Source organism: Leucopleurus acutus (assembly GCF_964270905.1).
Source record: "Leucopleurus acutus genome assembly, chromosome: 7".
In the NCBI taxonomy this organism is placed as follows: Eukaryota; Metazoa; Chordata; class Mammalia; order Artiodactyla; family Delphinidae; genus Leucopleurus; species Leucopleurus acutus.
In genome coordinates, this window is record NC_139150.1 from 20,586,961 (window position 1) to 20,614,167 (window position 27,207).

The 27,207-nt window shown below is 40.7% G+C and overlaps 1 protein-coding gene across 3 annotated transcripts; it reads right to left on the minus strand.

Moving 5' to 3' along the window:
- Positions 1–113: 113 nt before the first annotated feature.
- Positions 114–27,032, minus strand: SLC31A1 (solute carrier family 31 member 1). Of its 3 annotated transcripts, none has more exons than XM_082842960.1 (5): positions 26,902–27,032; positions 4,698–4,861; positions 4,117–4,189; positions 2,568–2,736; positions 114–1,068 (listed from the first exon to the last, which is right to left on the minus strand). In XM_082842960.1, exons 2-5 carry the CDS (start codon positions 4,827–4,829, stop codon positions 867–869), a joined length of 576 nt encoding a protein of 191 aa, XP_082699086.1. In that variant the 5' UTR covers positions 4,830–4,861; positions 26,902–27,032; the 3' UTR covers positions 114–866. The 3 variants fall into 3 exon arrangements, with proteins under 3 accessions (XP_082699086.1, XP_082699087.1, XP_082699085.1); XM_082842961.1 differs by lacking the exon at positions 26,902–27,032 and adding an exon at positions 7,863–7,958; XM_082842959.1 differs by lacking the exon at positions 26,902–27,032 and having other exon boundaries at positions 4,698–5,166.
- Between the last annotated feature and the right edge of the window lie 175 nt (positions 27,033–27,207).

Here is a 27,207-nt window from a genome sequence, read left to right on the forward strand (position 1 = left end):
GAAAACCACTGGTTTAGAGGCAGACACATGAAAACAATAATGGGAGAAAATTATTTAAACGCTTACTTCAGTTGTGACATACGAAGGTACCAAGTCAAAGTAAAATGTCAATGGTTTCATTTTAAAATATCTATTTTCTCAAATTGATTGTCATCTTTTTTTTTGATTGACAAGTTCATTCTAATCAAAATGTTAAGTGGGAACACAAGTTGATGAGTCAGCCCCCCAAGAATGCACACTCCTGCAAGGTCTGGGCCTGTATTTATACAGTCTCAAACCACCTCTCTGCCCCCTACAGAGATTTCAGTGCAACACTTCACACCTAGGGAAAGGCACAATCTGTCTCCCACTCATTGAGTCCAAAGACTAGAACGTATTTTTAAATGTTAAGTTTGGGTTCTGGGCTTAGCTGGGCAAGACTTTTCGTCACCTGCCATCAATCCTGGCTAAAGTTAATCCATTTCCATCACTGACCCAGGAAAAACCCACCAAATTCGCAAACTGTTAAAAAATAAGAACAGAAGACTAAAAAAGGAAGCAGGTGATCAAGCCATCGAATAGAAAGCTACCTGGATTAGATAAGAACATATAATTTGGATCTAAGATAACGGGGGAAGAGAGGACATCTCATGGGTGGCTTCACCTCAAGAGAAATGGGAAACTCAGCTCATTAGGGAAAAAAGGCAGGGAGGTTACCACTTTAGCTCAGAGACTGTAAGCTAAACCTCTGTTGAGCAGGCGTGTGTGCATGTGTGCGTGCGTGTGTGTAAGGAGATAAGGAGTAAGAAGAGGAGATTGGAATCCTGTCTTCCAGTCTTGAACTGCTTTCCACTGCAATCGATAAGGCCACACCATAGCGTTAGACGTTAATGGCAATGTTCTGTGATGTCCACTACCACTGCCTTCTTCCAGCTGAAGAGAAAGTACCCCATGCCAGCCCCTGCCGCTACAGCAATGCAGAGGTACCCGTTGTAGGTCATGAAGATGAGCATGAGGAAGTAGCTGATGACCACCTGGATGATGTGCAGCACTGTTTGCAGAAGGTGAGGAAAGCTCAGCATCTGTTGCCTGGAGAGTAAACAGGGACACAACAGTCAGGGCCCCAGGCGTGTTCAGGCAGCTCTGCATGCAGATCAGGAGAAAGGGGCAACAGTTGTAGTCACGAGCTCAGCTTGAGCTGGACTCTCTCACAGCCACCCTGGCAACTCACGGGTACTTGTGTCTCTGCAGGTTGTTTATTGTCCTTGGAAATGAAACATGATAGGGTTGTGAGGTTAATAAGCATCGGCCAGATATGATTATATGGCAGCAGGAGGAATGCTCTTCAGGAGGAGGGGAGAGGAAGGAGGAGTAAGCTGACTTACCTCCACCTTGGATACTGAAAGGGATGACCCACATCCTCCCATACTTATTTGCCTGAACTTTCTCAGGCCTTCCACCTTTGCAGAGTTCATACTCTAAAAAATTGGAAATAGAGGACTTCCCTGGTGGCGCAGTGGTTAAGAATCCGCCTGCCAGTGTAGGGGACACGGGTTCGAGCCCTGGTCCAGGAAGATCCCACATGCCGTGGAGCAACGAAGCCCATGCGCCATAACTACTGAGCCTGCACGCCACAACTACTGGAGCCCGAGCACCCTAGAGCAGGCGCGCCACAACTCCTGAGCCCACGTGCTGTAGCTACTGAAAGCCGTGCGCCTAGAGCCCGTGCTCCACAACAAGAGAAGCCACTGCAATGAGAAGGCCGCGCACCGCAACAAAGAGTAGCCCCTGCTCGCCGCAACTAGAGAAAGCCAGCATGGAGCAACGAAGACCCAACGCAGCCAAAAAAAAAAAAATTGGAAATAGAGTTGAGGGTTGGGTGGTACAGTAGAAAGTTTTTAATTAGGGATCAGGAGACCTGGCTGTTTATCCCCTTTGTCAATTACTCGTTCTCTCACCTTAGTTAAGTCACAATGCTTGGCCCTCAATAAGCCCAATCACTGGTACAATTGGAATAAATAATATTGTGCTTACTTGAGAGCAGGACATTGGTCTATAGGATTCCTTGAATTCCAGTTTAGCTTTAAGACCTACATTTCTATTATAACTAAATCTTAAGCATTTGCCAATCTGTGGGAAAAACCAATAGTCATCCATATACTTGCTTAGGTGGAATACAGACATTAGTACAGTCTTACATTGTAACAAAATGAGACTAGAGCTGGGCAGGCACAACTTTTTATAGAAAAGAATGAATTGGATTCTGCCATTCTTCTATACCCTGACCTGAAGTTTCTTAACTTTATTATTATTTTGGCTAATATGTTAAAATATGGATTCTTTTCCTTCTTCTAAAGTGACCAATACTTAAAATTTGGAATAAATGTTCATATTAGCAGAAGGGTTCCTATCATTCCTCTTTTGGCCTGCTAATGACCCACAACCCCAAGCCTCCAAAAACAGTTTTGATCAAGGTCATATAGAATCATTAACTCAAGAAGAGGGCTGTTGCTAATAAAATAGCTGCTTTCCTATTTAGCTGATTCAGCTCTCCAGAACTTCCATCTGGATCTGTTCAATATTCTTACCCAACAGTTTTGTGGGTCTCCATAAGGATGGTTCCATTCGGTCCTGGGACAGGCATGGAATTGTACCGAATGCTGACTTGTGACTTGCGCAGGAGGCCCTCTCGGGCTATCTTGAGTCCTTCGTAGAACATGGCTAGTAAAAACACTGCCACAAAAGCTCCAGCCATTTCTAAGTAGGGAGGGAAAAGATGGCGGTAATGTCAAACATGCAAAATCATTAGCTGGTGTGCTCTCCAAGCTAGAAAGACAACACAGAAAAACTGCTACACTTTTTTTTTGGGGGGGGGGGGGGTTATGCCACGTGGCTTGTGGGGTCTTAGTTCCCCAACTAGGGATTGAAACTGGGCCCATGGCAGTGAAAGCACCGAGTCCTAACCACTGGACTGCCAGGTAATTTTGAAAAACTGCTACTCTCTACTCTTAATTTCAGAGTATGTTATATTGTTACCTCTTCAATCATACAGATGGAAGAGAAGAACTAAGATGGTGTCAGTGAGGACTACTGCCTCCACTGCAGATCATACTCATTTTCTGATTAAGATACAAAAAAAATGAACAACAATAACCTTTTGGTCTGGCTGCTTGATGTCATTAAATTAGCTTGTCACACTGAAACACACAATGTAGAATATGCAAAAGAGGAATAAAACAACTTATTTTAAAGTGCTGACAATTTCTTGAATGGGCGTTTCAATCTAAGTCTTTCACACTGTGAAGCACTGGTACCAATATGAATGTAGTCAAAACTGATTTAACATACTACCTGAATTAAATGCTTCCCTTCCCTTCTTCCCTAAACAAATTGATTTTGCGGGTCCAAAGATTTATCTTGTACCTAAAGTGGTCCACCTGACTACTGAACTTGTGCAATTTGAATTTAAGGCACACCAACTCAACATTATAGACACACAAAAACTGGGTGATTAGGTACCCCAAAACTAGGACTGCCCCTAAGATGGGCCAAGGAGTCAGGAATGATGTATACCAGTTTGGTAAGCTAGAAAGAGAACTGGATTAGGCAGGAATAGAAGCCCTAGGTCCCTGTCCTAGCTCTGACATACTAACTTTATGGGATTTAGGACTAATCATTTCACTATTTGAAGTTTAGTTTATCTGTAAACTGGAAGGATTGTACTTGATTAATAGTTTTTAAGCCAGGGTTATTTTGTGGTATGTATATATATAATGCTTTTTATGTCATTTGAGCTTCGACTATAGTCTTATATCCAAGAGCAATAATTTATCAAACAAGGAAACACTCTGGAAAAAGATGAAAGGAAATGGTCTGCAAAAGACTCCTACCTGGTATCTAAATTATGTTTCAGAAATTCTAAAACATACACATGCTATTTAAGGGAGGTTTACTGTAGGACCAAAATAAGCACCGTGTATCCTTACCTTCCAGGTAGGAAATAGGAAGCAAGATGGTTACGATCATAACCATAATGACTCAGTAATTATGGCAGGAAGAGGTGTTGGGTTTCCAGATTCTCTGTCACTGTCTCTCATGTGAGTGTCACCTTCAAACAAAACCTGATGGCTTACTCACCTCCAGCTGTATTGATCACCAAACCAGAGAACAATAGTTCCACATTTTTAAAGCCAAAGTAGAAGGTCATAGGCTGCCAGGAAACCAAAACGTGTCAATTAGAAACAACTGAAGCTTCTACGTGAGAATTTCAGGTCAAGAAGCTTAGAACATTTAAAAGTAGCAGTTCTGGGTAATAAGAGGCATTCACTGAAGTGGGAGGCTTTCTCCCTCATTATAGTACAGTATTAACCACAGGCACTTCTCCACATGTATTCTCCTTTGTCCCCACCGTCAACTTTTGTCTTTTTCTCTTTTCTACACAAAGTGTAAAAGACCAGAACTTAATCCAGAAAAAGGTCATTTTTGACAGAAAGGAATACTGAAGAAAGAACCATAGAAATCTTGGTTCTGGTGTGGCTCTGAAACTAACCTGCCATATAATCTTGGTCAAATCACTTGACTTCTCTAGGTCGACCTTAGTTTTTTCTCATTGGTAAATTGATCTTTAAAGATAATCATCTTCCAGTCCTAAAGTTCGATTATTTCTATTCCCCACGTGGGTGGGAAAGGGCCTAGGCTGCCTCTCCTGTGGCACTTACCATCATCATCATCATGTGACCGTGGGAGTGGGAGGCTGAAGAAGTCGGGTGATGGTGAGAAGGTGCCATGGTACTGTTGTCGTCCCCACTGCTCATCCCCATGCTCATCCCCACGTGGTGGAAATGGCCCATTTTTCCGGGAAAAGTTGAGTCAGCAGAAGATTCTTTTAAGAAAAAGAATTACATATAATAATTAAAAATACAAAATCTTGATTTGAAAACAAAATCTTCATGATGTTTTATCTTGTCCTTTTTTTTTTTTTTTGGCCAAGCCGCACGGCATGCAGGATCTTAGTTGCCCGACCAGGGATCGAACCTGTGCCCCCTGCAGTGCAAGCACGGAGTCCTAACCACTGGACCACCAGGGAAGTCCCCAAATCTTGATTCTTGATAAATTGTCTATGTGGGATTTCAGCCAGTGAATACATGCTCTCCTAGCCTCTTTACTCATAATTATTTTTTATAATATACAGATGGAAAGAGAAGTAACTGTACTAATAGGGATCACCTCTGGAGACTGTGGCAAAAGGGATTTGCATGTAGGGTTTCAGAAACCTAACTCTTTTTTTTAAACTAATTTTTATTGGAGTATAGTTGCTTTACAATGTTGTGTTAGTTTCTGCTGTACAGCAAAGTGAATCAGTTATACATTATCAGAAAACTCATTCTGCAGAATCGTTCCTTTACTAGATATGTTCAATGTATGTTCAAATTTAAACATGAGATAAAGAGAAGAAAAGTAGCTTCTTCGGGTTGCAGGAAACAATTTGTAATAGTGGACAAATTCATGGCATTAATGAAATTTAACTGCTTTTCTAATCATAAATGTCAGTAGATAAAAAGCAAGTATTTCAAGATAATTCACCTAATTGGATGGCCTGTGTTCAATCAGGATATTAAGAATACATTTTCACATATAGGACAACCAGCCTTCAGCTAATTTAAATTAGAAGAAAAGGTCTATTGCTGCCCTAGGCAAGCAGTGTGCCCTGAATTTAGATACAGTATCAATCCCAGCAGGGCATTAGAGCTGAGAACACTGAAAACAAGGTATAAATTGGATATTCGCTATTAAATTAAGTCTAGACAACCTGCACATTCATTCTTGTGTCTTTACTATCACTTCACTATTTTACTGCAAAAGTCCATCTGAGACATAATCCAAGGAGCAAAAACTCCTACAGCTGGGGTGGGGAGTGGGAAGTTGAGGAAGGTGGAGAGGGAGTTGTTGGTGGATTCTCTTAAGTGTCCCTCAACTCCAGTTTGTGGAGGAAAGAGTGCTTTAGAAATTCCAAGTAGATATTCATGTTCATGAGCCTAAGTGTGCCTCTTATTATTAATTATCAAGCTCTTACACGCACCAAACTCTGAGCTAAGTGCTAGTAATTCAACAGTGAATAAGACAAACAAGGTACAGGATGGAGAAACAATAAAGTAAACAGAACACTTTCATGAGGCGATTAGTGCTGTGATGGAAAGAAACACGGCAATATGGTAATATCACTAAGAGGTTGAAAAGAAGCATAACTTCAGACAGGAAATTTATACAGATTCAGGGAGTCTTGGATGTCTAATCAAAAGCACAAATATTCAGCCATCTATTTTCCCCTCTTCAACTCCTATCCTATGATACTATGGCAGCAAGCTTAAAAAATAGGTTCTTATTGGGACTTCCCTGGTGGTGCAGTGGTTAAAGAATCTGCCTGCCAATGCAGGGGACATGGGTTCGAGCCCTGGTCCGAGAAGATCCCACATGCTACAGAGCAACTAAGCCCGTGCGCCACAGTTACTGAGCCTGCACTCTAGAGCCCACGAGCCACAACTACTGAGCCCGAGTGCCACAACTACTGAAGTTGTGGCGTGCCTAGTTGTGAAGCCCGCGTGCCTACAGCCGGCGCTCAGCAACGAGAGAAGCCACCGCAATGAGAAGCCCGCACTCCCTGCAACTAAAAAGAAAGCCCGGGCACAGCAACAAAGACCAAATGCAGCCAACGTATAAATAAATTAATTAATTTAAAAAAACAGGTTCTTATTTCCAGCAAAGGAAAAGGCAAAGCATCAGTTACCGATAATCAAAATTCAACTCTGAATTTAAATAACTTTCATGCCAGACACTTTATTACTTCATAATTGGGGAGCTGGACAAGCTGGTATTATTAATACCATTGCCATAAAGGGACTAGATTGGAGGTACAAAGAGAGACACAATAAGATCTTTGTCCACAAAGGTTTTATAGCGAACAGCAAAACACACACACACACACACACACACACACACACACACACACAAATAATCAACAAGCGAGAGCACACACAAAGTTTCAATGATGGAACAAATGGTAAGAGGACAGCAGTTTTCAGATAAAGAAACATAGTAGGATGGAGAGATCACTGGTATCTGAGTGATCATAAATTATGATGTTGAACCAAGCAAATAAAGTGAAATAAGAATGAAAATACTTTTGCCTGCCAAGAAAATTGATAGCACATCCTCATAAAGAGTAGAAGTTACAAATTTTGTTCTCTTCTAATAAGGGTCTAGAAAATGATTATATCATAAGAAAACTATAAAGGATAATTTCATTTCATGTTATCAACATGAATCCTGACCTTTGATTCAGTGAATATTGGTGGAGTGCCTTTTGGTGTAAGAGACTGAGGGACATACAGAGATGAACCAGACATAGACTCTTTCCTCATGGAGCTTCAAGGCTAAAAGCTAGAAGGGGAAACTGAACAGTCATAATTTTCATTTTGGGGCATAAGATGAAACGCAGAAGGCCAATTAAAAAGGCAAGAACACAGCACCAGAAACTAAAGATTTGTACCCTTGATTTCCCTGATAAACTTTTATAGTCTTCCCATCAACAGGTTTTTTTGAAGACCCAAGGTTCCTAATTGTTCAGGCACCTCATTAGCAATCAGAGACACCTGCTCAGTGGAGATCAGTAATCAAATCTCTTCAGACATATCAGTGACCCAGTAATTCATATGCCCGAATCTCAAGAATGCCTTTCAAAGTATGCACCTATTTTGAAATGTCATCTTGTAGGATACATTTCACATTGAAATATACTAGGAAATAGAGCAGGAATAGAATCTATTTCCTTTCATTGCCGATGGACAATGGATTTCTTTCTTCTTTTTTTTTTCTTGAAAAAAAACCTTTATCAGGGGACTTCCTTGGCGGTCCACTGGTTAAGATTCCGTGCTTCCACTGCAGGGGGCACTGGTTCGATCCCTGGTCAGGAAACTAAGATCCTGCATGCCCTGCGGCAAAAACAAAACAAAACAAAAAGCCTTTATCTTAATTTTTTTTTTTTTTGGCCGCGCCATGCGGCTTGCGGGATCTTATTCCTTGACCAGAGATTGAACCTGGGTCCCCTACAGTGGAAGCAAGGAGTCCTAACCATTGGACTGCCAGAAAATTCCCAACAATGGATTTCTTATAACAGAATCCTAGGCAAATGTCAGTTTTCTGTTAGCTTCTCTCCTGCAGAGTATGCCAGCCAAGACCACTTGCAAGCCCCTTTCTGCCTATCCTGTCTCCTGAGACCACAAAGTGACTATCGACACATGTGGATGGTTCATAATAGCTCCTTCTTCTAGCATAGAAAACTTCTTTGATTTTTAAGGAAACAGAAGAGAAATGGTCTAGGAATTGGCTATAGAAAAAAATCAAGTATGAGTTTCTATGGAAATTTGTTCATACGAAATAGGTGAGAAGTTTATTTCTCAGGAAGGCTTTACACTATTCAGTTTTTAGGGAACATTTAACTTCAGCTGGGTACTTGAAGTTGGCTATATGCCAGCTTGTTTGTATTGCCCTGAATACTATTAGATATGGAAAATGAAATAGCACATTCTACATTGAATGCCATATAGCTTGCACTTCTTTCTGCCTTCCCCTTTCCTCCATTTAGTAAGTATGGTGCAGTATTTATAAAAATAGGTTTCAAAACTTCCTTGTATTCAAGGGTCTAATTCCTTCTCAGTCTACTTCTGAGGATCATGAAAAAGAAGTTTCCTCTGTTCCTGCCAACACTCCCCCCCAACACACGCATTGTAAAGCTTAACTAGAGGGCCAGATTCTTTGCAAAATCTAGCATCTCTAGAAAAATGAATATCAATTTATAGACAGAAGTTAGGGAATTAGCAAGAAGGCTAAATTCTGATACCCATTCTGAGTCTTAGCACTGACCTTACTTCTAACAGGTTAGTCTAAACTTCAAATTCTCTTTTATTTTCCTGGTATTGCACAATGATGAATAAGAAACAATAATCCATAGGGACTATGGAGATTAGACCCCACAGAAAGACTACACAGAAGTGGTCATACATCTGCCACATGGGCACTCTCCTCCAGCTCAGACAGATGTAATCTGGAGTCTCAGATAATTCTTTTGGAGAATGCCTCCAGTCTTTCCTGACTTCAATGATAAGGAAGAAAGTTTTTGTTCTTTTTTTTCTTTTTTTTTTTTTTGCGGTATGCGGGCCTCTCACTGTTGTGGCCTCTCCCGTTGCAGAGCAATAGGCTCAGCGGCCGTGGCTCACGGGCCCAGCAGCTCTGCGGCACGTGGGATCCTCCCGGACCGGGGCACGAACCCGTGTCCCCTGCATCAGCAGGCGGACTCCCAACCACTGCGCCACCAGGGAAGCCCAGAAGGTTTTTATTCTTAAAATGATTAGGGTCGGGACTTCCCTGGTGACACAGTGGATAAGACTCTGTGCTCCTGATGCACGGGGCTCGGGTTCGATCCCTGGTCAGGGAACTGGATCCCACATGCATGCCACAACTAAGAGTTCGCATGCCACAGCTAAGGAGCAGGTGAGCCACAACTAAGGAGCCCATGTGCTGCAACTAAGGAGCCTGCCTGACGCAACTAGGACCTGGCCGAACCAAATAAATATTTTTAAAAAATGATTAGGGTCATGTTCCTTTTTCGATTTGTAAAAACATTAAACAAAGGGAAATCTATCTAGTCACTCTTCTGCTTTCTGTAGTCATTATTTATGATTGATGACACAAGCTTTTGGCAAGCACAGATAGGGGAAATTCAAGGTCAAAGATAATATACTACCATAAACAGGGACTCATGCTTATGGGCTATGTTCATGTGATCAAGTTTCACTGGACTAATCCTGCCTTTTTATGACCTGTATGGGCCCAGCAGATACTCTGAGATATGGCTCTGGCTTTGTTTCAAGTGCCTCTATAGGTGAACTTTGAAATTCTCCTATGGCTTTATGAATTCTGCACTTATGTTGTTCTTTGGGGGAGGGAGGTGGTAAAGGAGATGCAGGAATAAAGGGGAGACTTTGATATAATGCAATAACAAATAGGGCTTAGGTGCCTCTCCATAACTTGGCATTCCAGGCCAATACACTGGAGTTGTTTAGAAAAAAATGTAGTAGTTCCCAGGGAAGGGAAATACAATTTGATGAATATATATGGGGAAGACCCTTCCCATTGATGGCTATGATGTTGTTCCACTCATCCTCTAGGCCCTGGCCTCATATTCTTACTCCAAATTGACTGGCAGAAAAGTGGTCATAATTGTTCGAATATAACCACACCATGCTTTGGATATTTTAGCTGCCTTTCCTTGGCTTGTGTCCCTCTTGAGGTGCAGTAATCATAAGGATACTTACACCAGTTTCATTTCCAAAAAGTATCAGGCTGAGTAAATCATAGGTTTACACAGGTTCTAGCCAGAACTGGCAAAAACTTTTGACTCCCAAAGTTCTGCCGTATCAGTGTACTAAAAACAGTTCAGTAAAATGAGGCAGTAGAGGTAGTGAGAAGATAAGTCAGGCCAATAAGAAAAGAGGAAATGGAAAAGACCTTAAAAATCACACACACAGAGTTCTCCCCAGACTAAATGTGGCAGGTGATAGGAGTTGATAGGGCACTTGCTACAATTGCAGGTTTATAAAGACAGAACTCTGGAGAATAACTGCCAAAACCCCACCACCATCACTACCACTACCATCAAAAAAAGTAAAAAAGAAAGAAAACTTAGATTTTATCCTTTTAAAACTCCTTCAATAAAACTAAGCCTACCATTTTCTCTTCTAACTTTGTGCCTTTGTTGATAATAAAAATAATTCCAAGGGATCATCTACAACAACAACAAATTCTCACTTGCTTTTCTTTGTGTCAGTGGTTGGGTTGAGATGAGAAAGATGTTGATAGACCTGGCAGAGAATTAATTTAGTGATTACTTGCAGATTTCAATATTATTTTCTCTTTCTTCACCATATACCAAAGTGAGCTCTACTGTAAGCAGATAGTGTAGGGAGTCCCCAGAGAAAAGAGCCAGATATAGCTTTTTGATATAAGAGAAGCCATTTTAGGCCAAAGCCATCTTGTCATCTAAGCCTGGCTACCATGCTTGCCCTTGAAAAGGTCTCAGTAATAATGACCTTAAGGGAACATAAGAACAAATGACTGTTTATCAGGCAAGAGCAGTAACAATAGCAAAGATAATAAACCAGTTGCAGGATTCCTTGAAAGCACTTTTTGTGGAAAGAAACCAACCTATGCACAGTCTACATATTCAAATAGTAAGCAGAGTCTATGTGGCTGTATTACTCATACATCAGACTAATGGGATGCGTCAAACGTAACCAACTTCCAGAGACACAAAGGGGAAAACGACTTCAAACACTTACACTTACAACTTAAAGGGCCTTCATTTATGAACGGCCAATGATCTAGGCAAATAAGAAATGCTCCATGGACTGACAAGTTTTTAGAAGAATAAAAGAGCAGCTATAAATTAGTGAGAGTAGCTCTTTTACATAGAAGTTCTTGGCTAAGAATACCTATTTTAGTAAAAAAGACGATAACTCAGGAGCTGCCCTGAGAATCTCTTTCTAACTATCCACAGAAAAGACAGAAAGCAAACCTGTGATTCAATTCTAATCAGAATAAGACGAAGAAAGGCTTTGCTTCCGGATACTGGTTCAAGGTCACCCCCTTCTACCGTAAATTTTATCTTTCCCTATGTCCACTCCACCTTATTAAGCTGCTCAGGCTGAGCAAAGGAGATGAGAAGCCTGTTTGTCTTGGAGGAACTGATTACATGGAGAATTATATGTATAATAATGGAGGGCTATCATTTTTAAGAGAAAGCATGCTAAGGACAAACTCAATTTTTTAAATACCCACTTTCCAATCTCTAAATCATCTATGCCTTCCAGGCAAACATGAATGGACCAAGCTACTACAATATAAGAAACAGGAGGATTGGTTCAAGATGGCGGAGTAGAAAGACGTCACTCCCTCTTGTGAGAGCACTGGAATCACAACTAACTGCTGAACAATCATCGACTGGAAGACACTGGAACTCACCAAAAGATACCTCACATCCAAAGACAAAGGAGAAGCCACAATGAGACGGTAGGAGGGGCGCAATCACAATAAAATCAAATCTCATAACTGCTGGGTGGGTGACTCACAAACTGGAGAACACTTATACCACAGAAGTCCACCCACTGGAGTGAAGGTTCTGAGCCCCAAGTTAGGCTTCCCAACCTGGGAGTCCGGCAACGGGAGGAGGAATTCCTAGAGAATCAGACTTTGAAGGCTAGCGGGATTTGACTGCAGGGCTTCGACAGGACTAGGGGAAACAGAGACTCCACTCTTGGAGGGCACACACAAAGTAGTGTGCGCATCGGGACCCAGGGGAAATCAAAAGAAAGCTGGAGCAGCAATACTCATATCAGATAAAATAGACTTTAAAATAAAGAATGTTACAAGAGACAAGGAGGGACACTACATAATGATCAAGGGATCAATCCAAGAAGAAGATATAACAATTATAAATGCACCCAACATAGGAGCACCTCAATACATAAGGCAACTGTTAACAGCTATAAAAGAGGAAATCGACAATAACACAATAATAGTGGGGGACTTTAACACCTCACTTACACCAATGGACAGATCATCCAAACAGAAAATTAATAAGGAAACACAAGCTTCAAATGACACTATAGACCAGATAGATTTAATTGATATTTATAGGACATTCCATCCAAAAACAGCAGATTACACTTCCTTCTCAAGTGCGCATGGAACATTCTCCAGGATAGATCACATCTTGGGTCACAAATCAAGCCTCAGTAAATTTAAGAAAATTGAAATCATATCAAGCATCTTTTCTGACCACAACGTTATGAGATTAGAAATCAGTTACAGGGAAAAAAACCGTAAAAAAGCCAAACACATCCCTGGGGATGTTTCCCTTCCAGAAATATAAGGAAACAAACACTCTCTTTCCAGCCAAGCCAAGTACAGGAGATGGTTCATAGGAGCCTGCATTTTGCTATTTTTTGGTGATGGTGTTGATAATAGAACCAGTACTCCCACCTACACTAGTGTCCAGATACCATTTGCATGTATTTCTCAAGCTGTAATTTGCATTTTAGGTTGTACTCCTAGAAACTAATCTCTCTGAAAAGAGGCACATAAGTATCCTCACCTCCAACTTCTCATATTGATACACTTATTTTATGTTCACTGCGTGGCATTTATGTCTCTGTTACAGATTTACTTTGCAGCCTTATCCCAATCTCATCCTCTTCACATTCAAATATTCCACCGAAATTGATTTACTCAATTTTCCTGAATAAATTTAGTACTTTGACACTTGTATGCCTTTTTGGCCGTGTCATTCTCTGTAGTCCCGCACCCCCCCGCCCCGATTTTCTGAATATGAGCAAATCCTATCATTATTTATTCAACATTTACAGTGCACTTAAAATGTGTCAGAAGTAGGATAAAGGTAAAATACGGCCCCTGCTCTTTTGAGTTTACAATCTAGTTCATTCTTTAAGGCTGAGTTAAAATGCCACCTCTTCTATGAGGTTTTCCTTGAATTCTTGACAGAAGAAATCTCTCTCTATTTTCTGAATTTTTCTAGCAATCTTCTCTTATGGAAAATTTGACTTACAGTTCTTAAAGTACGAGATAAAAAATACCACATATACACAGCAAGTTCTTAGAGGGCAAGTAACTAATTTATACCTCCTTACTGCACCTGGAAGAACACTGGACAAATATTCACTCACTCAAAATGTATTTAATTCTTACAAAACCCATGTAGGTTTCATACCTACTTACAAGGAGCCAGCTGCAAAAGACAAGATTCTTGCCTTTGCGGAACCTACTCTAGAGGAGGAATCCTCATTAAATATGGAAAAAAATAAATATGTATACGTATATATAATTATAAATTTGATAAATAATATGAAGGAAGTAAACATGGTACTGTGATAGGAGAATAACAGTAAAAGAACTAAGTTAGATGGAGGCGGTTAGGTGGAGAGAGAAGAGAGAAGCCCTCTCTAAGGAGGCAACATTTAAACAGACTGATAAATTACTGGAGTTGGGTAGAAGAGCAGAGAATAGCACCCTTGAGGCAAGAAAAGAATCAAAGCCATTCAAGGTCAGTATGAATAGAACACACTGAGTGAGAAGAGAGGCCAATGAAGTTGAAGAAAGAGGCAGAAGGGGTATACTGAAGAAGGCCTTATAGGTCATTTAAAGGAGACTAAATTTTATTCCAAGGGCAAGTGGAAGCTATTTAGGCGTAATAAGCAGGGGAGTCATGTGGCCAGATTTATATTTTAACAGAATACTTTGATGTGTAGAATAACTGGCTTTTATTTGTTCTTCCCTAATAATATTTCCTGCTCAAGTTTTCTGTGAGGCATTCACAGATGGAAAAAAAAAATCCCTTACAGAGCCATGGGCCATAATCCTTTAATTTGCCAGAATCCAGAAAGACATCTGTTAAAACTTTAGAAGGATTAGAAGAACCTTCTAATTTCTGGGTTATTTAATGGTTTGAGGGGCAAAACTGAAGGATATTCTACAAGGACTGTCCTGGGTTGTAAAAGCTTCTAAAGTCACACATCACCTTTTGTAGGAGAGAGTTAAGCTTACTGAATATTGTTAAGAGCATGAGTTTGGAGTCAGATAAGATCCAAATCCTGGCTCTGCTGATTTCTCTCTGAGTATCTTGGTGACATTTCCTATAAAAGTCCCATGAGTCTTTAGGTTGGCAGTAGGTACTATGCATAGAGGCTGCTAAAGGGGCCATATCCAGATTTCAATACCATTTGGGTAAATTACTCAAATTTGGTAGTTGCTCAATAAGTTAAAAACTATGATGAAGGTAGACTAAGCTCCCTGTGAGACATGGACAGCAGACTGTAAGATACACAGCAAGTGTTTAGTAGATTTTTATTGGATTATACAATCTGTACTATACATGGAAACCTTTAACAGCGATATATAACAAACCCCACTTTTCACTCACACCTCCACGAAACATTGGCAGTAAGTCCAGAATTTATGTGACTGCAGCTTTTAACGCTAAGGGCAGTGGAGAATATACTAGACTGAGTCCAAGATCTGGATTCTGGTTCATCCAACTCTGTCACTTTGTATTCTTTTGGATAAAACACCAATGTCAGTTTCTCAATTTTAGCCTTATTGACATTTGGGGCTGAATAACTCTTTGCTGTATGAGCTGTCCTGTGCACTGTAGGATGTTTAACAGTAAGTATCCCTAGCCTTTACTCACTGAATGACAGTAGCACTGTCCCATGTGTGACAATCCAAAATGTCTCCAGACTTTGCCAAATGTCCCCTGGGGGGCAGAATCACCCTACTTCTTTGAGAGCCACTATTGATCTCTGAGTTTCAGCCTCTCATCCGAAACTCAGGGGAATGAGATAACATCGTTCTTGTTCTCCTTTAGGGTTATTGTATGATTCAAATAAGATAATGAATGGGAAGAAATACTGAGAGAGAAAAAAAGGCCATATAACATACATAAAAGCATTATTATTACTCTGTGAGTTACTGTTATTATTATGTTCTATGAGTGCTCAAAAACAAGGCTGAAGAAAACTACTCACATCTTGTTTATGGAATGCATTCTAAGGCCTACGTTAGGCTATGTGCAATCTAATACACCTTTTACGTTTGTATTCAATAAATATTTGTTGATTGAATGATTTTAAGTCTGGGCCCAATAGTAACTTCATTTTCTCTTCTGGCATGTTCTCAGGTTTTTCTGCTGAGCTACCACAATGTAGTGTGTTTCTAGACCTAACTCCACATGAAGGACAGGCCTGGATTAAACAAGAATGGCTACTTATTTTACAGCTGGAAAACTGAGGTACATGAGGTTAACTGACTAGCCAAGGTCACGTGTCAGTCAGTCTCGAGGCAGTCTGCAATTAGAATCCAGATTCTGACCTCAAGTCCGGTGACCTATTACTTGTATCATTGTACTTCTACCCAACTACTTGCGTCCCTGTCTCTTAACACAAAGGTAGCTATTTTACTTTATGGGGGCAATTCTGAAAAATTGAGATAAGGAAACAGAGTTATAGTTTTTAGGGAACTTAGAAAGAAATGTAGACCTATTTCTATTGGGAGGCACAAGTGAATATTCCCTACATTTGGGGTAAACAAAGATCAAGTTATCCAAGGGCACTGTCAAGTCTATAAACCCCATTAAGTTGTCCAGGAGGAGCTAAATCTAGTTGTTATCTACCTCCAGAGTAGTTGTGTCTTGCAACACTTTACACCATGCTATGGCCTACAATTTGTGTTAAAACTATGACCTGCAGTATTCTTGGCTGCTCTGCCTCTGTAGCTCTAAGTGAGAATGGACTTCCACATAGCCTGAGCTTCAGGCCACATTTCAGCATTCCATTAAAATTCACAAAAGCCCCAAATGCCATTCTACTATATATTTTCAGTGTCAGAAACAGAACTTTTAAAGAATAACTCATAAAAATGTCACCGTTAAAAAAAAGTCACCATTTATTCTACTCCTTTAAAATACCAGAACACATTTAATTATTATGCCTCTGTGTGAACTTTCAAATGGTGAATGTCACAAAGAGTCATCACTCTCAACCATTGATTCAATAGTCTTCTGAGTAATTCTCAGGCAATGTATGGGTTGTAGCCTACCTTAACCTTTATAATTATTACAACTCGAAAGAAAGTTAAGACCCGGGTTCTAGCCCGGGTGTTTCCATTACACTAAGCAATTTAATCTTTATGGTCACAATTTCCTTAGTGGAGAAATAGAATAACTCATCTTTAGGGCCTATTTCAATTAGAAATGTTTAGGTGTGTATAATATCGTTTCAAAGAAGAACAAATGCATACTTGTCTTTTCTAGGAACATTCTGAATATTAGATGATATGCTTTAGACATCCCAACATTTCAGTGGCTTTAACTTAACAGACTGTTCATATCACTTTCTAATATATTCCAATGCACCAATCTTATACAATCATCTCTTCTGAGAAATACCTAAAGCAGAAATACTAAGAGCAACAGCCCTCCTGGTTCTTGGAGTCAGACTGCTGACTATCATAATGCCATGCCATCTTTGGAGTTCAGAACAAGTTACTAAAACTTTGTGGGGATAATACATACACATAAACCTGGGTTAATAAAATCTCACAATTTTTTTGAACATCAAATGTAAAAATACATATGAAAACGACTGGCACATTAATAACATACATAGTAAATAATAAATGATAATTGCTTCCCTCCTAACTCAAGGGTTTCTCAAAGTATGGTCCAAGGACCGCCTGAATCAGAATTATTTGAGATGTTTGGCTAAAAATGAAAATTACGGACCCCACTCCAGACTACTGAATCTCCTCTCAGGGAATGGGGTCTCAGACTCTAGGTATATATCCAGATATATAGGCAATTCTTATGCGCTCTAAAATTTGAGAACCAAAGTTCTGAATTACAGAGATGTACAACATAGACATAGTATACAGGCTCTAACGACTGTATGTTTAAGAAGAGGGAGCTAAAAAAAAAAAAAAAAGAAAAGAAAGAAAGTCAAGATTCAACCAGGAACTAAAATAAAACATTTGTTTATTCTGATATTCCAAAAGGGCACAAAGCTTGCCCAGTCTCACTTAGAATTTACACACACCACCACCTACTAATCAAAGAACTTTCTGGGCTAACACTAAATTTAATACCAAATGGCTCATCTTTGGGATTTGAGAGAGGTTTCTTTCACCCACTGTGTGAATAAAATCTGAGTTCCAGATGAAGGGGAAGTTATATATCTTCTACAGTTCTATTTTTCTAGATTAGTTGTGAAATACAGGAATTGAACTATCAGAAAAACAGACTTTATTGCTGACTAATAAGACAACAAAAAACCTTCTGTGTGAAGAAAATGCTGTATATAGTTCCCAACATGATTAATGAAGTTAAGATTTGTTCCCAGCTGAGCACTCCAGGGCCTGTCCCTAACCATCAACTCCTGCATTTCTGAGAATGAGAGTTCAGTTAGAGATCCTGAATAGGTCACTAAAAACAAACAAAAAAAAAAAACATGAGGAGGAAACTGTGGGCAGAAGAGATATTTTCTCTTTCTTTTTTATGGCGGCTTTCCAAGTATGCAAGGAAGTTATTCTCTAACTAGTAAAACTGCACTTTCTGGTTGTGGGCCCTTGGGCAAATTACTTAATATCTCTGGGCCTCAGCTCTAAAATCAGGTAATAAAAGTAGCCCCTCTCGGGCTTCCCTGGTGGCGCTGTGGTTGAGAGTCCGCCTGCCTATGCAGGGGATGTGGGTTCGTGCCCCGGTCCGGGAGGATCCCACATGCCGCGGAGCGGCTGGGCCCGCGAGCCATGGCTGCTGAGCCTGCGCGTCCGGAGCCTGTGCTCCGCAACGGGAGAGGCCACAGCAGTGAGAGGCCCACGTACCGCAAAAAAAAAAAAAAAAAAAAGTAGCCTCCCTCACAGGATTGTTACGAATTCACTGAGGCAACAGCATAGTGGTTAAGACGGTAAGTTAGTTTCCTCTAATATAGGGATGACAGTAGCACCTACCTCGTGACAGTGTGCATTTAAACACCAACTTAGCACAGTGCCTAAACACAGTGAGCCCTCGATACATAGTCATTACCGTTACTTCTTAATCTACTGTTCTTTCTAAACTTGGCATAGGTATAATCCCCCAAATCCTTTGATTTGTCCTTCGCCCATTGCTCCATAGCTAACCTTTCTTTCTAACATTTGCTGTTCTCATTTTAGGAGTTTTCAGAGTGTGCTAGTGAACTCTATCCACTTCACTTCACAGGGAAAGATGTTCTTCACCTATAAAGAATCAGGTGGTCAGTAATTTGTTTCAATTTGATTCCAATCTGCATTTATATTCTTTGAAATGTCTCGAAGTTTCAGGCTTCTTTCTCTCTGTTTTCTAATGATAAAGGATACTTTTTTTTTTTTTTTGCGGTACGCGGGCCTCTCCACCATTGTGGCCTCTCCTGTTGCGGAGCACAGGCTCCGGATGCGCAGGCTCAGCGGCCATGGCTCACGGGCCCAGCCGCTCCGTGGCATGTGGGATCCTCCCGGACCGGGGCACAAACCCGCATCCCCTGCATAGGCAGGCGGACTCCCAACCACTGCGCCACCAGGGAAGCCCCAAGGATACTTTTTTTACGGGTGGTTTCCCCACTGCCAAACAATTCTCCAACACCAGCTGGGTGTCCTACAATTCAACTCAATTCTGACACTATCTTCTCAGAGATAGCATCAGATTACACAGATTTAGGACCCAGTCCTACAAGGCTGCTCTTCACTTCAGATGCCAATTGCAAGCCTGTGCTTGTGATCAGCTGGCTATAAATCAGAGGCTCCCACAATCCCCTCTCCTTGAGTTCTACAAATTTGCTAGAGTGGCTCACAGAACTAAGGAAAGCCATTTACCCACTAGATTACTGATTTATTACAAAGTATATTAAAGGAGATAAATCAACAGCCAGATGAAGAGATATATATAGTGAAGTCCTGAACAAAGAAGCTTCTGTCCTTGTAGGTTGGGGCCAGCATGGTGGCACTTGGAAGCATTCTGGTTCCCCAAACCCAAACCTCTCGGAACCCTGTCCTTTTGGGTTTTTATGGAGGCTTCATTACATGGGCATGATTGATTCAATTTGGCCACTGTTGATTAAACTCAATCTTCAGCCCCTCCCTTCTCCCAGGAAGTCAGGGGCTGAAAGTTCCAACCCTCTAGTCACTTTGGTTGGCTTCACAGGCAACTAGCCCCCATCCTCAGAGAAGTCACCTTATCAACGAAAGACATCTTTATAGCTCTAGTCACTTAGGAAATTCCAAGGGTGTTAGCTCTGAGCCAGAAATGGGATGAAGACCAAATATATATTCATTATAATTCACAATATCATACTTTTTCTTATTTTTATATTTCTAAAGTCATTTCATTAGGATTTTGAGAAGGAAACGAGATATGCTCAAAGCGCCATCTTGCAATGAAAATACATACATTATAAGATGTGCCGTGGACTACTTTGCAGCCATAAACAAGAATGAGGAAGCTCTTTGTATACTGATAATGATCTCCAAGGTACCTTATGAGATGAAAAAAGAAGGGGCACTATATGCCATCCTTTGTAAAAAGTTTTGAAAGGGAAAAAAGTATATACGTATTATTTGTAAACACCTATACTACCTCTGGGCATGGGGGAATAAGAAGGTAGTAACACTGTGATCCCTAGGAAGGCAACTGGTCAGATGTAGGTTGGATTTGACGCAACATTTTTCATTATACATCCTGTGTACCTTTTGAATTGTGAACCATGTGAATATATTTCCTACTAAAAAATTAAATTATCAAGTCCAACTCCTTTATTTTACAGATGGGGAAACTGAGGCCTAGGTCATTGAATAATGATGCTAATATACTCTTTAGTCAACTGAACCTGTAACATCTGCTTCTTGTACGTTGCTTCTGTAACACTAGGCTAGCTACTTTCCCCAACCCTCCCATTTCTCCAGATAGTTTGTCGGGAAGCAGCTAAGTAGGAGGGGTTTCTGAGCTTTATGTATCCTGTTTTAGTGGCAAATAATATAGAAGCTCCTGTTTCTCTTGGCCACTCTCACCTTTCTGTACAAAGAAGATCAAGTGTACAACTACATTCTTCACAAAGGCCTTTGGAAAAGCTTTTATTTGCCTGGTCCGAATAGGACAACTCAAATTTGATATGTCAAACAAACAAACTGAAAAGGTCTTTTAGTTATGCAATGATAGAAAGGCCTAAGTCCAATGGGGAGTGGATCTCCCAGTTACTATACTCTACTTCTCTGGTACCTTTTGTTGTTGGCTAAGCCACATCCTGGAATAAAGCAATCCCGAGATGTACCCTTTCATACCCCTCTTACTGAATCCTTTTGTAGTCTTGACACATTTCCATGCTAACCATGAATGCTTAAGTATGATTTATGTAAAGATCCGAGTGTTTTATAAAAAGCGTGATAAGAGTAGAGACAGCCCTGGACTAGGCATCAGAAACTCTGAACTACAGACATAAGTTTGCCATACATTAGCTATGTGACATTAAGCAAATCACCTGAACTCAACATGTACTAGTTCATTTATTACAAAATGGATATAAAAATACCCACCCTGCCAATCTCACAGGTTGTGAGGATCAAATAAAATATGTCAAAATACTTCCTAATTCTAAGGTACAGTAAATATGAGATATTATTAATGGTAGCTTGCTTTCTCATTAGAGGACAAAATTAATCTCTGAAATGAGACGTCCAAGTCACACATAGGGCTCACTTTCATGTCACTTAAAACACACAGACTCTTATAGCCTGATTTAAAGAACACTAGCTAGTTAGATATGTATAGGTTGGCAAAGCATTGTTTTAAATGCCTCTTTGTTATAATCAAAGGCAGACAAAGGTCCCCCTTGCTAAACCTTCCATTTAGTTATATTATATGGGATTTCAATCATCTATATCACAGTGTTGTTGGTTTGCCTGTGGAGAATGCTGGGAGTTAATTTGGTGGGAGGCAGAAACTAGAAAACATTTTACCTTTTCCTTTTTTACTCCTCCCTCCCTCTGAGAGAAAAGTTGTTCAAAACCTCAGATAGAGGCTGCATGGCATGGTAGAAAAGTACTGGGCTAGGAATCAGGAGACCTGGGTTCTATATCTGGCTCTAGGGGTTTATTATCTGTGTGACCCGAGGAACTAGGTCTCTTCATTCATTCATTCATTCATTTGTTCGTTCATTCATTCAAATTTATTGTGTACCTACTGAGTGAAGGTACTATGATGAAACCCTATCCTCAAGAAGCGCAGTCTGATGGAGAAAGGATACATACAAATAATTAAAATACAGTATGAGATGAACTAAGATATAGGTTATGCACAGTTGTGTGGGAACTGATAAAAAGCCATTAGGAAAGGTAGGAGACAGGAATGGGTGCCTGTGGGTACAGTTAGAAGCATTCCTCTTCTTTCATTTCATAAACTGAACGGATACATTCTAGATGCTTTAAAATCAAAATTATACAAACACTCTGTATAGTTCTATAATAACTCTACTACCTATTTAGGAAAAGACTCAAACTGGCTAAAAAAAGGTCCCGCTAACATTTTACTGGTTGCTCTTTATGTGTTCCCCCCAAATCATTTCTCTTATTTACTTTTGTAATGCAGGTTTCTATGTCATTATGCTGTATTGCACAATGTCCTCAGCCTACAAAAGCAGGTTGTATACAAAAGCCTAGGGCCTTTGTGCAAAGGAAAAGAGGTAGGGTGGACCCTTCTCAACCCTTTCCTTCTCTGCAGGGCTTTGTATTCCTAAGGATGCCCCCCCACCCCCACTTGGGGATGTTACCTAAATCATGAAATGATATTACTCAAAGCAATGGAACTTCAAAAGCATTTCCTTCCCAGTGCCTACTCTAAGATTTCTTTTGGCATAAACTGCTCACTTTAATGGATTAAGTATCAGACCCTTGCTGACTTCTCATACTTAGTCCCAAACTATAGAAAACTTTTGATTTTTTTAATAGCTTTTTTATGCTAAAAGCTGCATGTGGGAGTGCAGGCATCAATCAGCAACATGCCCTCTCTCTTCCCTCCCTTTTCCCCAACCATGCCTGGCTTGCCAACTTTAAATGGCAGAGTTATCTGGGTGCTGCCTGGTTATTGACTTATCTGACATCTTCCACTAGTTGAAGTCATTCTGTCTCTGTAAACACTTACTTTTTTCAGTGATAAATATGTCATCTTTTTTGTCTTTTGCAGCATGTCTGGTGAGGAAGGCAAAAAGAAGAATCAACAGCAGAGGCAAACTGGAACAAGGAGAGGAACGGACTTAAGAATCAGAGACTCTTGAGTATGGTATAAATTGTTACCTTTAGAGAAGTCATTTAATTTTATTCACATTCAGTCTAGAACATTTATTTTTCTCAATTCAAAATTGAGATTATAATCAAAAGGAAAACTGGACTGAGGTCACTTAAAATAAAAAATTCTATTTCCTACTGGGCTAAGTACAAACTTGTTAGCTTGGCCTTCAAGGTATTTGACAAATATGGCCCTGGTCTCCTTTTCAACTTTAATCCACTATTTCCCTATGTATACTGTTTAACATAACAGTAAACTATTAGCAAACTATTGCACAGAACTCTCTTAACCAGTTTAACTGATCACACATTAGCTAGGCTATTCTCCAGTATCATGGGAGCAACACTTCTGCTCTCCCTCTCAGTGAAATTATGTGCTTATTGAGGGTATCAGTTGTGTTTATTCACAAAACAATTTATGCCAATTGTGTTTATTATTCTAAATATATAACTTAATAAAGTATTACATAAAGCAATGAAGTATAAATGAGAAGAGGAAAACAACAGCAGCAGCTAATATTAACTGAGTACTTACTACCTGCCAGGCACTGTTCTAAGTGTTTTATGTGAATTAACTCATATAATCTTCATAAGAACCTTGGGAACTAGATACTATTATTGTCCCTATTTCACAAAGGAGGAGACTGAACAACATGCCCAAGGCCTATACAACTCAAAATTGGCAAAACAATTTGGCTCCAGAGCTTTAACTACTATGCTATACAAGTTGAAAGCTTAGGAAAGACTAGATAAAGATACACATAACTATGCTCCACTTGACCTTGTATGTGAAAGTAGCCACAGATAATACATAAACAAGTGAGCAAGGCTGTGTTCCAATAAAACTTTATTTACAGAAACAGGCAGCAGCCTAGGACAAGATTTAGCACTCACACTGTAGTTTGGAGATCCCTGAGACCCACACTCCAAGAAAAGGCTTATGTCAAAAGAATGGCAAAAAGATGTTTTAAATTTTAAGTTAAAATAAAATGTTTAAGATCTACAGGTAACTAATATCTGTATGATTCCCTGCTTTGACTTACTTTTTTTCAGTTAACTTTTCCCTTCAACCTGGAAAGCCTTACTTCCTTACTTCCACTTGGAATCCCACTCACCTTCAAAGCCCATTTTCTAACCCACACCTTCCTCCAAACTATGGAGATTTGATCTCTTCTTCCTTTGCTATCCTACAATCATTCATTTCTACTTATGAGACTTACTTTGCTATATCTGCTATTATGGCTATTTGCATACTTCAATTATCGCCATTATTCAAGTATAAGCACTTTGAGGACAGGAACAATGACTTACTCATTTTCTCATCCCAGGCAATACCCAGCACAGCGTGTATACATAGCAGGTTTCTGGTGATGTTTCTTGAATTGTGTTCTGACATTCTTCTGTTTCAGTGACTGAACAGAAAGAACACTATACCCCCCCAAACCTACGTTCAGTTCATATCCCTAACACCACACCTAAGATCTAACTTGGTTATAATTTTAAACTATTAATTTTAAAACGCATCCACCAGAACAGATTAATATAGGTGTACCTGTATATAAAAATTGTCATCTAAATTGTAGCAAAATTGCTGATAATTCTAAAGGAACTGTTAAAATTGATGCTTTCTGGTTACTCTTCAGGGGGTCAATACATTTTATAAACACATCTAAAAGCTGTTTACCTAAGCAAAACAAAAAAACAAAAATGCTTTATTCAAACTTGAGACAGGGTTGTGCCTATTTACCTCCCAGCAGTACTATTTGATAGATATCTGGGAGTGTCTAGGGAGCCTGGCCCAAGCTCTGAGTGAATTAGAAGGGCTGGGACAGGCATTCAGGTTTCCTGATTCCTAGTCCAATATTCTACTTCAGGAAGACAGTGGCTTTTTAGGTACACTCAATCCTGCAGTTCAAAGCCTGGAAGACTGAGGAAGCCTCACCACTATCTTCCCCTTCCTCATACTGCCAATCAGAACCAGCAGCTGTGTCCCACAGTGGCAACCTGGGCACCCATATTTGTGGTGTTTCCATCACCAAAAAGGCTGATCCAGATTTTAGGATTCCAGCCTATCTAGAAAGGTGACTTAAACACCCTGGATAAAAACACTCCCAACTCAAGAATGCAAAATAAGGGCTCAATGATCCCATTTAGCATTCTTTTCCCCCCTTCAGCATTTTTAAAAAGCACTATTCAGATGTTGTGGTGCTGGAATGACAATGACCAGTACTGGGGAGAGGGGTAAGAAAGAGCTGTTACTTATGCAGCTTATTCTTTTTTTTTTTTTTTTTCCTGAGAGTAGCCAAGCTCACATTTAACAGAGAGCTACCACAAAGGGTTCCAGTTCCAGTGCTTGGATTCCAGTTGCATCATTGCTTTAACATTGTCAGCCTTCACTGCTTTAACCATCTTAATCTGTAAAATAAACACAGGAAGCAGACAACAGCCCTATCCTTCAGTTTAACAGAGGAATACTTTACTAACAAAAATTAGACCTACATGTAATATTTTTAGCTATCCTATTTCTCTTTCCCCTCCCCTAGAGCTTTAAACAATAGGAAAATCATCTTCAATTGACACAAGAGACTAAGCAACCCAGACAGTTCACAGCTAGTACAGCATTTTTATCTTTCTGGAAGCTACCTATAAAAGGCAAGAGCCATTGCTGGGCTCTCTGGGTCACACGGAAAAAAATATCCTAAGAGAATAAATTAAGGAATAAGGAAACAAGGATGAATTCCACTACTTGGTCTAACAAAGAATTAATGAGGACCCATTACGGGCAAGAAGGCATAGTGCTCTGTGACACAGGAGACACCAAGATGAATAAAACTGTTATCGTCCTTGAGGAGCTTACAATTTAGTAGAAGCACACAAACTATAATAAGAAGCAGAACAAGGCAAGTGCCAAGAGGTATAAAATCTCTGGGAAGAAGCTACCAACCACTTCACTTTGATTTCATGCTAACAGATTAAAACATTCAGGTAAGGGACACCTGTTGTACTAATCTGATTGTGAGGAGAAGCCCAGAGTGAAAGCTCTCCTGAGATCTATGGAAACAGAAGCTACAGTGGGACATGATCTGCTTATCCACACTTCCGCTAAGCCAGGCCTACCCCGAGATTGTTCCAAGAATGACCCTACGTTAACCAAAGAAATTCTTATATAAGATTCAGAAAGGGTGGAAACCGGAGGCAGAGAAGTCGACAGCAATTGATGTTGTCTTAGGTCTGTGGCAAGAAGACTAAGCAAAACCCAGGCCAAGGTTGGTGCTGGGGGTTTTCAGCTTCTGAAGTTTCCTCTTTTCCATCACCCACCCCCAGAACATTCCAGCTCTCCTGCTCATCACCTGCATAAGTGGACTCTAGGGAGGGGACTTCTCTCCAGATGTATGCCACAGTGGAGCAATAACCACTCTGTGAGAGAATACAGTACTTAAGGACTGGTAAGGTTCTTGTTGACCCGGCAGCCCGCTAATTCCCGAATCAAGAGACTAGGGATCCAGCCCCAGTCTGCCCTTTACTCTGTGTGACCTCGGACTAGTCATCCAAGTGCTTAGTTCCTCTCTTTCCCTACCTGTAAAGTCTGGGATTAGGAGGAGACTGGGATTGAATTCGATGACCTCTGAGGTCTGAAAGCTTCTTGACCAGTCGGCACACGGAAGCACTGGACAAACAGCCCGTTGAATAAATAGCGAGGGCGGCCACAGGGGACAAGCGGCAGAGGGATCAGGCTGGTTTTACAGACGGGGAAACTGAGGCACGGAATACCTTGCCCCAAGGTTACTCCGGTTATGTCACTACGGGGGCCGGGCCGAAAGCTCGGGTCTCCAGACCTCCAGTTCCGGGCCCTTTTTCCTTTCGCCGAGCTGAGAAGAATGGCGTGGAGGTCCTCGTCTCGGAGGGGAAAGAACTGTGCTCGTGCCAGGGTTGCGAGAGGGGCGGGAGAGGCCTTACCTTCCCAGATCGAGTTCAGCCAACGGCGCCTCCCTCTCAGAACCTTATTCTGTCACACCCCCTGACTCTTCAGGAGCCCCCTCCACTTGTGACCCTCTCGACGTGTCCAAGACCGCCACCGAAGCGCCGATTCCCGCCCCTACCCCGCCCCCTACCTCTCTGGCCAATCGCCGCGCAGGGTTTCGGAGCGCCTGTGCGTCTCACCGCCTCTAAGGGCCGGAGAAGCCTTTCGTCACGCGGCGTGCCTCCCCCTTCAGGTCCTCTCATTTGCCTTTGCTCCACCTTCTCCAGAACCTAGACTCCTCC

Coding starts and splice junctions, on each gene's coding strand:
- SLC31A1 (XM_082842960.1), bottom strand. CDS start 4,829: ATGGGCCATTTCCACCACGTGGGGATGAGCATGGGGATGAGCAGTGGG. Junction 4,190..4,697: donor GTCACATGATGATGATGATG/GTAAGTGCCACA, acceptor GTTTCCTGGCAG/CCTATGACCTTCTACTTTGG. Junction 1,069..2,567: donor GAGACCCACAAAACTGTTGG/GTAAGAATATTG, acceptor TTTACTCTCCAG/GCAACAGATGCTGAGCTTTC.